Source organism: Saccostrea echinata, unplaced genomic scaffold (genome assembly GCF_033153115.1).
Source record: "Saccostrea echinata isolate AGI-Se365-2 ecotype Australia unplaced genomic scaffold, CSIRO_AGI_Sech_v1 ptg000025l, whole genome shotgun sequence".
NCBI classification, from domain to species: domain Eukaryota; kingdom Metazoa; phylum Mollusca; class Bivalvia; order Ostreida; family Ostreidae; genus Saccostrea; species Saccostrea echinata.
Genome location: NW_026889774.1, coordinates 785,565 through 799,788, shown reverse-complemented (window position 1 = coordinate 799,788; position 14,224 = coordinate 785,565). Strand labels below are relative to the sequence as shown.

Sequence of the window (14,224 nt, the reverse complement as noted above, 5' to 3'; positions counted from 1 at the left end):
GTACTTTTCAGTTGACATACTCCGAGGACCCAAGATGCAACAACTGACAGAGTTTGATGATTATAAGCCAATTATAATACCTAAAATATTTAATTATGACCATAAATTTCAGAAGTAGGTCACAGTGACATACTTTTCAGTTGACATACTTTGAGGACCCAAGATGCATCAACTGAAAAAGTTTGATGATTTTAAGCCAATTAGTACCTGAAAAAATATTTAATCAGGTCACAGTGACCTACTTTTCAGTTGACGTATTCCAAACACCCAAGATGCATCAACAAACATAGTTTGATGACTGTTATCAAATTAGTACCAGAAACTATTTAAATATAGTCATAAAATTCCAAAATTAGGTCAGAGTGACCTACATTTAAGTCGACATACTCCGAAGACCAAAGATGCATCAACTGACAAAGTTTGATGATTCTAAGCCAATTAGTACCCGAAATATTTCATAATAGCAATTATATTAATTGAAAAGAATGGTCATGGTGACCTACTTTTCAGTAGACATACTCTGAGGACCCAAGATGCATCAACTGACAAATTTTGATAATTGTAACCCAAATAGTATCTGACAATCTTTAAATACAGCAACAAAATTTCAAAAGTAGGTCACAGTGACCTACTTTTCAGTTGTACTCCGAGGAAACAAGATGCATTAACTGACAAAGTTTGATGATTCTAAGCCAATTAGTACCTGACATATTTAATAAAAGCCATAATTTTTTAAAAGTAGGTTACGGTATCCTACTTTTCAGTCGACTTACTCCGTAGACCCAAGATGCATTAACTGACAAAGTTTGATGATTCTAAGCCAAATAGTACCCAAAATATTTAATTTTAGCCATAAAATTTCAAAAGTAGGTCACCGTGACCTACTTTTCAGTTGACGTTTTTCGAGGACCCAAGATGCATCAACTTACAGTTTTATGATCATAGGCCTTAAAATGTCCAAAATATGCCTCTAAAACGCTTTGAAATTGAATGCCTGCAAAGTTCAAAAAGTAGGTCACTGTGACCTACTTTTTAATAAATGTGTTTTATGGCCCCAAGATGCATCATCTTACAAGATTTAATGATTCTAAACATCTCAATATTCGACTTAATGACCTTAAATGTTTTGAAAAAGATTAGCTATAAAATTCAAAAAGTAGGTCAAGGTGACCTACTTTTAGTTAGCTTACTCCGAGGACCCAAGATGCATCAACTGACAAAGTTTGATGATCATAGGCCTTTAATTGTTTAAAATATGCCTCTAAATCATTTTGAAAAAGAATGGCTTCAAAATTTAAAAAGTAGGTCACCGTGACCTACTTTTGAGTCAACATGATATGAGGTTCTTAGATGCATCCACTGTCAAGATTTGATGATCCTACATGTAGTCCCTATAGTAAGCAAAATATCAACATTTTAATAAAATGTAATTTTTGGTCAACTTTGAAGTGACCATGAGACCACGCCCTTTGCCCCAGGGTGATGCCTTGAACAATTTTTAATCTACAACATATCCTCATCCTTATGTGTATGTTTGGTGATAATCTGCCCAGTGGTTCTTGAGAAGTGGCCCATATTCTAAAAAAGCTTACGCACACCGCACAAATGGCCATAGCATTAGCTCTTTGAGCCTTTGGCTCAGAAGAGCTAAAAATTGAGTCCAAGATCGGAGTTCGCGACTTTGATAAACTAAGATACGGGAATTCTTGATTAAACTCATGATCATATCATCAACATTATCATCATCATAATCATCGTTATTACAATATGTGTAGTATGGGTACGCAAATCTTGTTGCCTTCGCCAATATGTACTCGTATGTGTTATTTTGCAGCTTGCGACAATATATACCGAAGGGCGACAGTATGTGCAGTTTGGAGAAGTACACAATGTCGCCGGCGACTATATGTATAGGATGAAAATATGTACCTGCGTGAAATAGCCTACAAGACATGTCTGTGTGTTTTAGACACCTATTTCATTCATAAAAGTTAAAAAAAAATCTTAACCAACTCTAAGTGTGGGGTGACGATAAGTACAATGAGGGTAGGCACATAATGTCGCCGGCAACAATATGTACACTGTACATGAGTAACTTTTCAGACGGTGACAAGTACCGATAGACGACAACATGTGCAGTGAGGGTAGGTACATACATGCATTGTATCACGAACCTGCTCGTTTGCTTCGCAAACTCATCACCGCCCTCTTGATTATCCATGATACACTCGATAAAATGTACTCAAACTATAACTTGTCGCCGACGACAGTGTCTACAGATCGACAATATGTTCCGTAACATATGTCCCTGAATGACATCACGATGAATGAGAAGTGTAATCTCTACCTGATCCACTGACCGGATCATTAATTTTAAACATAGACAAAACGCCCTCATTAATATCCTTGGTGGGAAGCCCGGCCTTAACTTGTATTTTATATCAGTCGACGAAAGTCCTCTTGATTTCTTGATACGACAGGTGAATGGCATACGATAATATCATAGCTATAAAATATTCAACATACATGTATTATATAACATTAAAAATATATTTCACAGAAATGTACAGTCATTTTCTTAGCTTTGAGCCATATTTTTTGTAGGGTGAATTCAAATAAAATTGACCAAACGCATATTTATCAACCCACACTAAAAATACAGGCAATGAAAATAGATTTCTATGTCTTAGCATATGTCTTTAGATAGTGTCTCAATACCTGCCAAATATCTCGTTGATATCTCAATTAACAAAAAAGTTATGCCCAAAAATGATGCTAAAATTGTCAGGAGTACAACACCTATTTGTGACATTTTGAAATTTCAATATTTTTTGGAGATGTGTGAAATAAATAATTAATGCTTTATGTTGAAAATAAAGACTTTTCTGATAATATTCAAAGTATTGAGCTTTAAATGTGGACTGTAGTAACTTTTATTTAATGAAGTTGTGGTCATGGCTGATGTTTAAAAAAATTCTATACCATGTCAGGAGTGCAACAGAAAAAATGTATTGTTGCCAAAAAAACATCATTTGTAAAATTCTGAAAGAAAATTAAAACAAAAAAGAATTTTTGAAGTGTAAAACAATAACTGATATACATTTTAAAACTTAAAAATGTTATTATATAAATCACAAGCAGCATTAATGAGAGTCAAGTACTAGTATATGTGCATACCCAATAATGTCAGGAGTGCAACATTTGATGTTTCGCTCCCAAGCATGAAAAAACTATTATTATTATATGATTTTCTGATTTTTATTTTGGAAAATAAAGACACAAAGAGCATTTTTACCAAATAGATTTATCAATTACAGGATCTGTCTGTGCTTCAGATCTATATTTCTATTGTCAGGAGTGCAACACATTTTTTTTAAATATTCAAGTTGTGTGACGAAAACACTTCTATTCATGCTTAGAAGTATTCATTAATTAATAATGATCTTTCTGTATAATTAAATACTAAATTATTGACAGTTTTATTATTAAAATCCTTCCTTTTTTTCAATTTTATCAATTCAGATGTGTTTCTATCTTTTTTGTGATTTTTTAATGAATGTTAAAAATAAACACACTAAAAAATTGTCATAAAATTCAAGTAATTCCTCCTCAACTTCACTGGAACAACAGAACAAGTTCTTATGTACTTTTCACTTCACAATTATACTTTAAAGGCCCCAATGCTTTTGGTCAGGAGTGCAACAAATATGTTTGAATTATAAATCATTCAATAAGAATAAAAATAAAGAAAAAATTATGAGTAGAATTTTTCTGGTGGGTAACTGTGTTTTTCCTCTAAAGGAAAATATGCTATTTAAATATATTTTATCTTCTAAATATACATTTAAGCTAGTTTTTTGGCATAAATAGGGAATAATTCCAGATAAAATGCGAATTTTGAATACTTTCATCTGTTTTAATTATGAAGTATTGGACTACATGTATAAATATTGCACAATTTCATTACCACTTGATGTTGCCAACACTTTATATTTTGTGTTCTATGGTTTTAATTTTAAATTTTACTGCAGTCAGGAGTGCAACAAAACTGCTTTATAATTACCAATGCCTTTTAACTATCTTTACTAGAAAAGAAGTTGAAAAAAAATGTTTGATACTATTTGATGTTAAAAACACTATGTCTATCAACAAATTACAGAAATTTTACAGTCAATTCAGGGAATAGTTTTCATCATTTCACATATATTTTTAAATACAATTTGTATATTTTATACTTTGCAAATAATCATGTTTTAAGATCTTCAAAAAATAAATTTCCTGCCGTAAACGATGAAAAATATCAAAACGACAAATTGATTTACAAAGTAAGAATGGATTATTGTGTGTTATAATTTTTAAAACAAATTAATGTTAAATAAAATACATATCAGATGTCAGGAGTGCAACACAATAATGTAACATAGGGTCACTTCAAAATCTAGTATTTTTTGTAAGAGAACTCGTATATAAAAATTCTTTTTTGGCTTAGATTTAAAGAATTGACTTGAACGGACAAAAAAGTGAAATTTTCGGGAATTTTATTGCTTCATATTTTTTTCATATTAAAACTTTTCAGACCAGAATTGAAAAATTAATGTAAAATAACAAGCAAAAAGCCAATTTTTTGTCACATATACAAGAGAAGATACTCAGTCAAGGTCTATATTTAATCATTTATACCCCTTTCCCAATTTTGAAGCATAAAAAACTATAATTTCTTGTGATTGTGTATTTAAGAAAGTCTTTTAAGGTGTAATGATATTTTCTTTTTTCAAAAGAAATTTTACTAATAAAAATTCTGAAACTTTTTAATCCAATTGTCTATTCTATTGCCACTTCAGGATTTTAAACTAGAATGCATGTGCAATATGATGATATAAGTGAAAAATATGTTATAAGTAGTTGAATTTTTCCAAAAAAAATTCAGTTTGGTGGTCATTTTTTTTTAATTCACCCTGTAATAATACTTGACCAAGAAGTGCACGGGATTGATTGATTGATTGTATGATGTTTTACGTCCCATTCGAGCATTTTTCGCTCATATAGAGACGTAACCATATACCGGTGAAGGGAGTGCATGGGAAGACCTCTTTAAATGTGCATATTGCCCATTTCAATAATCAAATCGATAAAAACCAACATATTTTACTGGTTTGGCAGCACTCATGGGCGAACATATTACATTTCTGTATACCAGTAATTACTTCATGCTGGGGTCTTCTTGGAAAGTTTCAAGGCCATATCAAGTTCCACTGCAACCCCTTAAAACAAGATAAATTTTATTTCAACAAATGAGAGACGTGGTACTCACTGTAGTAGCGAATCTCATCTAATATATTAGTCTCAACCTTCATTATGGAACCTTTAAAAACTAAATGAACTTAAAATATTTTTTCAATTATCGAAAAAATTTTATTCTCATGCGTTTCAGTGATGTATTTTTGTTTTTCTTTCTTGAGTTGTTGGTACTAATGAGATTTTCATATATGAATAATACAAGTTGCATTTCTTGACACTGTATAGAAAATGCTGCCTTTCGTGAATGAAAAAAAATAGTGTAAAAAAATATCAGCGTAAAGGTTAGAAAGAAAGGAATTTGTATACTAGTTGTGAAAGAGAGTAAGCTCAAAGGAGTTTTTATATTGATTATCTAATTACAATGTGATTCATATGAAAAATTTTGACTTCTAAAGACAAGGCAGACAGAGGGAAAAACCTACATTGTATCAATTTTAAATATGTAAGCAGTGAACAATTTATCATGTTTAATTAAAGTACTCAATCTCACTCTGATTTATTTCTTAACAAAATAAGCATAAAACATACAAGATCTAGTTAGTCCAAGCAAACACTGTTATCTGTAATAGAGAGCTGCTACAATATAGCAATATTAATAATGAATTCATAATGTCACGTACAAAAACTTATTGAAGTCGGTGTTTCAATGTTTCCAATGGCACTTCAGCAACATGAACAAAAAATCTGCTAAAAACTGAACTGTGTGACCAGCTGTGCTTATTATTATGTATCAATTATAGAATGTACCACAATGTCAAGGTACAAACACTTCGTTTATAATTACGATTACACAGATAAAATATTGGAGTAGAAACCAAACTCCTCCAACAATTAATGCATGAAGCTTGTTTGAGGATGTTTGTCCTGCAATAAGCACTGTATATGTTTTCATAGAAAATTCACTGTATTATAAAGTTATTTGAAGAAAGATGCAAATCTCCTTTTGTTTTTCACTACAGCTCCATTTGCCAAAATCTCCTGGAACCTTTCATATGGTGGTAATTTATCTAATGTCCCATATGCAGCTACTGCTGGTTTAGAACGAAGCATTCTCTTAGCTACACGCTGTAGGTCTTCCCTTGTTACCTTCTCTGTAAAAATACGGAACTGATTATTGTTTTGCCTGTCATTTCATTTACAACTTATCTGATAATGTCTCAACCAGAATTGCCAGCTAAAAATAATTTCAAAATTTTCTCTGGCTTATCAATTTGAAAAAGTTATCTTAACAACCAAATCATGTATAGATTTCTGAAGTTAATTTTCTGTTAAATTAATACTTTAAACTTCACATCAGTGATTCTGACTTCACCATGATTCCTGTTAAGAAATCTATTTAGGTCTGTCCACATTAGAATAAATTCTACAGCACAAAAGTAAATCAACAGTAAAATGATTATGATAGCCCACCAATTTCCTCCAGATAGAACTGAGCTGGATTTCTGAATCCGCGGCTGAGCACCTGTCTCCCAACATCTTCAAACATCATAGGACGAGACTCCAGGTTATACATCAGTAGGGACTGGAGCTGCTTCTTGGCACGATCTAATTCCTCCTGATGAATCAGTTTTAGAACTTTATTAACATAAAAATTCCTTATTTCAAGATACATATACATGTGTCTTATTGCTTATAACCAGGAAAGGACTTGGAGCTTCATAAAATGCACCTTGACTGCAAGGTCTTACAGAAAGAGTTAAGGCAAACAAAAACTTTTTAAAAATTCAATGTATTAAAACATTTTTAAAATATGAAATTTCATTGTCCTGTGTTGCTTAGTACATTTACGGTATATACTGGTCAAACTTTGAAATGATGCTGATAACTAAAATTAACAAACCTTGCTTATTTCTTCTGGAGTCCTTAGAAACTCGGATAAAACAACTATTGCTAAGTCATCCAACTGAAAGAGAAATATACATATTTTCTAAATTTCAAACATGACCTTCATTAACGTTACTGGGTTAGACAAGGGTAAAATTAGAAGGGGTTAAAAAATGACTAATATAAGCCATAATACATGCTATGAATTTGACTATTCTGACACAAAAGACTGCATTGTTACATAAATATAAAATATGACTGCCTGAGTTTCAGCATCTGTATTGTGTGTGCCACTATGAAAATACTTATCAGTACTTGCACATACAGATACCTGATATTTAACTCTCAATGACAAGGTACATTTGTATATACAAAAAGTGTCCTATATGTTACGTGTACAAAGTAAGTATACTTCATGTAAACTTTTTGGTTACCTGGCTAGGATGAGAACTGGCCATAATACAGAATACCCCAGAGTCATCATACACATGGTTCATGGCAACACAACCAAACATCCAGTGGTGTCTGCAAATAACATTGCAGTTTATTTAAATATTCAAAATACCACTACATGTATTCTGAACCAATAAACAAATATAATTATTTACATTCAACATGTATTTTGCTTATAAAGTGTGAGGAAAGCTACGGCCAAAATACCATACCAGGGGGTCAAAAGGTTAAAGTACGGTATGCGTTTTATTTTGATCGTCATAAGCAAAAATCAAAATTCACGCTGACATTAAACAGAAGCTGTTGCAACAGCTCTTCCATTAATTATAACTAACCTTAAGGATAATACAGGGATTTTGAAATATAAATCACATTTGCAGTCAAGGACTTAAAAAATGTAAATATAAACACTGAATCATTATTTTTTGAAAGATATAGTCTCATAACTGCAATAGTGTGCAAACAAATTAAGTAACGCGCTAACTTGCGTTACTCAATTTGTTGCAGTTATGAGACTATCTCTTTCAAAAAATAATGATTCAATGCTTAAACATCAACACATTTGATATTAAAACATACCAAACTATTTTCAACAGGGTAAAATTTTGTGGTTTGAGTAAAATAATATCGGATCATAGGGATTTGATTTTAAGAGTAGGAGAAGGAACATGAATAATGAACTTAACCTTTAAATTTTTAAAAATTACTTAAAGGACATAAAGTACATGTTATTGGGTTTTTTATACCATGAAAAAATGAATATTAAACCCTTTCGAAAATAAAGGATTTCATATTTCTTTCTATAACACATACACTTCTTTGCCAACTTACCTATTCAATACATTAGTATAAAGTCTGGTATACATCCCCTTCCCTGGCCCTCCTGCAGAGAAAGCATTTCCCCCTCCCAGCATCATATTAAGAACACAGAATGCTATAAAGTCGTCGTCCTTGTGAGAACAGCTCTCCAACCCCAGCACTAAGTGGGCCAGCTCTGGGAAAGGATTGGGTCCCTTACTCACACTGGACAGATCTTTTTCAATCTTAAAAAAAGATAAACAGCACAGGATTAATATGACCTAAGAGAAAAATAAAATTATTGATAAAACTTTAGGCTACTTTATCATTTTTGGATATGAATAACACATTATATTCTTTTTCTAAGAAATAAGATATATTCTAAATATATATACTGAAAATAACTGTCAACACTGATAAATTATTTGACAAAAAATTAATGCAGAAGAATGTGAAGAAATTATACTGATTCAGAGACATTCACACTGCCCAGCTATGTAAAAAAAAAACTGGAAAATGACAAAAAGAAAATGTGCAAAAACCTACTTATTTCAGAGGAGTTCTTACCAGCATTTTTCCTCCTGTATACTGTGCTATAGAATGATCCACTGATTTACTGTGATCTACCAGGGATGGATCCTCTTTCCATAGGGGCGTCTTCTTTACAAAGAGCTCCCTGGCCAACTCCACTAACCTGTCATGTTCCACCCCCACCCCACAGAGAACCATTCTTGAGGGGTCATGAAAATTGTTCATAAATGTGTACAGAGTCCCTTTGTCTATTTTGTCAATGTTTTCTTTGGGACAAATTTTTGGAAGACCCAGTGTGTTGTCTCGATAAGCAGCCTGCAAAAATAATACAAGATACATATCTGCAAGAAGCTCTGTAACTGTTAATTTTAATGTCAGTGGAATATAATATTTTTTAATCTGGAAAATTTTAACCACAAAATAAAGTACATGTAACATGATTAATGATTAAAATGTATTTAAATAAGGAGCAATGCGGAACAATTTTGTCTTTAAACATCAGTATTCACTGATTTTTTTCTTCAATTTATCAAAGAAGTGACAATCATATATAATTATGGAATTTGTTTGTACAAGTAATATTGCCAATGGGGATATGAATGAAAAGAGCCAGATATTAAATAGCAATTAGGAAGAATACAAAAAGTACTAACAGCATGTATTAATTCTGTCATCAGTATGTCTGGCTGAGGACTGCTTTCAATGTTCTCAAGATCAAAAGCCACTGCCATTTTACAGTAGTCAATCTGCAAGCAGATAAAAGGGTTTTTTTTCATCAGTTCATAGTTTGAAATCGTATACTAAATCTTATTTGCATATGAAAAGCATTACGAAAGTTGTTTAAAAAAGAAACAATTCTGTCAAATTCATATTTTTATACAATTATATATAATTAATTAAGAACTTTCTTAAATACATTAATTTTTGTTCTACCCTATCCTGAATCTCCTGTTGCCTGTCAACTAGTTTTTATTTATAATGATAGCCAGGAGCTGCTAGAGAGAAGACAATCTTTATTATACAAACCTGTTCCTCTGTGATGACAGGACGCATTGCAACCTCTGACAAAATATCTAATCCCTTTTCTAAGCCTTCTGTTTCAATTGACATTGCATATATAAGGGCATCTCTGAAATAAAGTGAGCTTTTATTCAATACATTTTTAGAAAAACCTCAAAAGTTTTTATGCTGTTCACATTTCAATCTAATTTTTTTTTTTAAACTTGAAGTCAACTATGATAATATGATTATAAATAGAAGATAGGGAAAATACAAGTCATCCAATAAATTATTTATGTATCCAGAGCAAAATGTAAAATCAATATCACACAAGTGCTGACTTTTCAACAGGAAAACTATGATCATTATAAATGTCTGCTTAGGATGGCAGCATTTTGTGAGATACTCTTTAGTCTTACATGTATATCATGGTATAAAGTAAATAACTTTAGTAAATTTTTGTGAACAGCTGAACTTTCTTCATTGATTTGGTACTCTCTAGTACTTGTGTACTTGTTAAAAACTACAACTTGATTGTGAGGATGAATTCTATTTAGATTTGTAGTCTCCAGTATCTATAAACTTGTTGTTACTAAATATAACTTCTGACTGACCTTGATGACTGACAATCACAGACTCCGCCATATTTTTCCAAAACTTGTAATATCTCATCATTGCTCTTGTATTTTGTTGTTGACTGCCAAAGAAAACATACTGAAATCAATTCATTAACAAGAATATCCTAATTAAAATACATATCATTCTGAAGTAAATCCAATACTGAAAAAGAATAAAGTTTATAAGGATAAAATATACTGACACAAAATCCTAATTTTTCTATAAAATGTGAAATGCCACTGGGATAAGCTACTTCATATCTACTGCCAGAATCAATCAAAACTGAAAAATAGAAATTTATACATGAAAGGCATTTTATTACTGTTGATGAAAATCATTAAAAACTGTAAATGCTACATGTACAATGCAATATGATTAAATGAGAATTCATTTTTGCCAATACTATTTTTCTACTGATTTTCCTTTAACATGTTTAATAGTGCTTAGTTTATTGATTTGTAAAATTTCTGATGCATAGCAAAAGTATAGATTCATTAAAAACATCACAAAAAAATTTTAAAATATGTGAAAGGAATACTCTTTTTGACAAAATTATTTTAAAAAGAGTACTTAAACAAATTTGAAAAATTTGGCAAAAATAATCCCCCTTCCTTTGAAATATACTGTTACATGTAGTACATGGAAAGAAAATACTGATAGTTCTTTATTCAAGTACTTTATGTATGACATACCTCCTAATGTACAAAAATGACCAAAAACTTTCTGTGATGCCACTCGGAGTCCATTCTCAAGGGTTGTAACTGGAGTGTCGTATGTTTCTGGTGATGCAGTGGCATATTTCAGTTCAGGAAAATCTGGCAGTGGTTGACTCAGCGGGGTATCCTCATCTTTAAGTCTGTGTTGGGTTGTTGAGAACCTTCTTAAATTCAGTTTTCTTCCTCTGAAAAAAAAAAATTTAATCTGACATCAGAGACAATTTGTAAATTTAATTTCTCAAGTGACAAAAAAAAAAATGCAATCCCCCAACCAAGTATTCTAATGTAATAAACTACGATAATAGCACCTTTCACTTTGTAATCAAAGGTATATCCCGATATGAATCGCACAATCACGATATACAGCTGTACTGATAGAAAAGTGCATCCCAACTTTTTTGTGAAAAGAATCTCCTGTCAAGCTAGGAATCCTTTTTTTGCTTTATAGATCCAACCCTATTTGTTTCAGCAGTCCATGCGATTATAGACTAAGAATTGATTAAACAATTCAGGAGAGTTTATCTTCAATGAGGTGGGAGGCAATTCCAACAATAACTTTATGTTGGCCAAATCCATCCTTCAAATAAATCAAAATATATTCAATCTGATCCAGGTTATCACCATTTAACACCCAACAAAAATTTGCCTCCCCCTCCCATCCTTATGAAAAGGTGCACACCCTTCTCCCCTTTACAGATTTCCAGTGCTCACAGTAATCACAGAGACGACTACTTTCACTTTGAATCTCCTTGATTTTGAACCTTGAGAGGAGCCTCAGGAGGTGGGGGAGGAGGACTTGTGGTTAATTTTTATCAACCCTAGAGACACTAAAGGCTCAGTGTCGGTGTTCTTATTGTATAGAATGTTTCTTAGTTAAACCTGTTAAAAGATGACATTCAAAGTACCCTGTATAATGATAATGATGATAGAATTTGTCCCCGGTGTAGCAGACTCCAATCTTAGCAAATACTAATTACGCTGAATGAGGTTTCAAATGTTTAAATGCTATAAATATATGTACATGTAATGTATGTCCGAAGACTCAGTTCTTTTATTCCCTGATTCAGGGCTCTTGATTTTCTATAATTGGGGCTGTTGAACGGCCCCTTTCCCAATGCAAAAAAGGTACCTTTTCTCCAAGAAGAAAGGTGTAAAATTCCCAATTTTCTGTAGTAAAATATTTTTTAAAAACATTAAATTCAATGTAATTTAAAACAAACACTTACAAGTGAAACAAATAGGTTCTATGTACCACTGTATTAATTAGTTCACATCATATATATTCGGAACCAGGTTATTGTTATTACGGACTTAGGTAACAATGAGCCATAATGCCAAGTATTATGTCTGACTCTATAAAATTGACAAGAAATCATCATCTAGGTGCCATAAAATAGACATTTTATTTAAACAACAGTAAGCTGCGCTTAGCATCAAGTGCACCAGTCAGTTTCATGCTTAATTTGAAAACCGCGATAACCATGTGATCGAGGAAATTCTGGAGGATGTGACTAGCGACTGTCACTCAAAAAGACAAATAACTACAATTTCAACACTCAAAGTTAGTAATGAGCAAAGCCAATGTTCTTCCATAAATATCCTATCCATATTTGTTATGTTTAACAGTTTATTCAAAACCAGAATTGATGACAAAATGCTAGAAAAGCAAAATTTGAGGGGGGTTTTCATGAATATTGGATTTTCCAATTTTCCCATAATGATGGTAATTTCCCAATTTGAACGGCCCTGGCTCCAGTCCCAAAAAGTGGTATGAGAGCCCTGTGATTCCTGAGACACACGTTTGTAATTGTGGAGAGACAACGCAAATAAACGGCAGAGGAACCAAAACCTTACCCATAGAAATATTTTCATAGAAAATTCAAAAATACTTTCTAAGACAACAGGCATGTCAATATCAAGTTACATATAACAGTATGAATCTTGTGTAAGCCACTTTAAGGTCACATTTCGTAAGAAAAAAGAAGACAGTATAAGAGGTCCTTAAAATTATTGAATAAAAATGTTATTTCACATTTTCTTATGATATGATTAAATATATGAAAAATTTTCATTTATCGATATGTACACTTTGGAAAATCAAGAAATATTAACTTCATACATACCGTGAAATCCTGCAACATCCCCGAACGCAGTTCGACAAGAGAGCTGCCATCTTTGATTTTATATAAAGAACATCGAACCCGATCTTAAATAAATTCCCTAGTCAAGAAATAAAAAAAAAGCGAGCGTTTTTAATTTTAAATAATTACATGAACTGTTTCTGAATTGCAAAATACGGTAACAACAGCTTGATGATTTGAAATCATTTAGTCAAAGTTTTTTCACAGACCTGCAGGTATACATTATATGCTACATGTATCTACACGAAGGCTTAAGATAGTCCTATAGGACAGTCCTTAAAATAGACATAGAAGCTCTCTTTGAACCAACTAGATATAGAGGATATTCAATGTTTTGTAGCTGGATATGGAATTTATTTTACGAGTGGGATAGGAGAATTGTCATATTAATTTTATCTTTTTTTATTTCATGATAATATCTACATATTTGTTGCAGTGTACATAAGGTTGTATGTTCGTTCGCCCTAAAACTTGTTCGCCCTTGACGCCGTTCGCCCTCATTCCCGTTCGCCCAGAGTCCGATCGCCCTAAAACTTGTTCGCACAGGGTCCGTTCGTCTTATTTATATTGCAGAAAGTTGAATAATGAACCAATGGATTTTTTTAATAAATTGTATGTACATTGGTACATAAATTGCACACGGGAGACAACAGACGTATGCATGTGGTCACACTATAAATACCTGTCCTATCAAAGACCCGGCAGACCAACAGAAATTAACGTCTCAGTCCTTTAATTGTTTTCAAAACTTACAGTGACATAATTAAGTATAATTAAATCAATTAAGCATGTAAAGAGCATAAATATCAAATTTGAAGATTACGGTAAATAAAAAAAAATTCTGTA

The 14,224-nt window shown here is 32.1% G+C and overlaps 1 protein-coding gene across 1 annotated transcript; it reads right to left on the bottom strand.

The window, feature by feature from the left end:
- Nucleotides 1-5,752: 5,752 nt before the first annotated feature.
- Nucleotides 5,753-13,413, bottom strand: LOC133191848 (mitochondrial-processing peptidase subunit alpha-like). Its single transcript, XM_061327578.1, has 12 exons — nucleotides 13,361-13,413; nucleotides 11,214-11,422; nucleotides 10,724-10,803; nucleotides 10,518-10,600; nucleotides 9,931-10,033; nucleotides 9,558-9,650; nucleotides 8,941-9,219; nucleotides 8,407-8,618; nucleotides 7,557-7,647; nucleotides 7,139-7,201; nucleotides 6,709-6,853; nucleotides 5,753-6,389 (listed from the first exon to the last, which is right to left on the bottom strand). Exons 1-12 carry the CDS (start codon nucleotides 13,408-13,410, stop codon nucleotides 6,214-6,216), a joined length of 1,584 nt encoding a protein of 527 aa, XP_061183562.1. The 5' UTR covers nucleotides 13,411-13,413; the 3' UTR covers nucleotides 5,753-6,213.
- Nucleotides 13,414-14,224: the final 811 nt, after the last annotated feature.

What these genes read in the sequence shown, in the direction of transcription:
- LOC133191848 (XM_061327578.1), bottom strand. Translation starts at nt 13,410, where the DNA reads ATGGCAGCTCTCTTGTCGAACTGCGTTCGGGGATGTTGCAGGATTTCA. An exon ending in TCATTTTTGTACATTAGGAG is followed by an intron (nt 10,804 to 11,213) that starts GTATGTCATACA and finishes TCTATTTTTCAG; the next exon opens with TTTTGATTGATTCTGGCAGT. An exon ending in CTCCAGAAGAAATAAGCAAG is followed by an intron (nt 6,854 to 7,138) that starts GTTTGTTAATTT and finishes CTGATTCATCAG; the next exon opens with GAGGAATTAGATCGTGCCAA.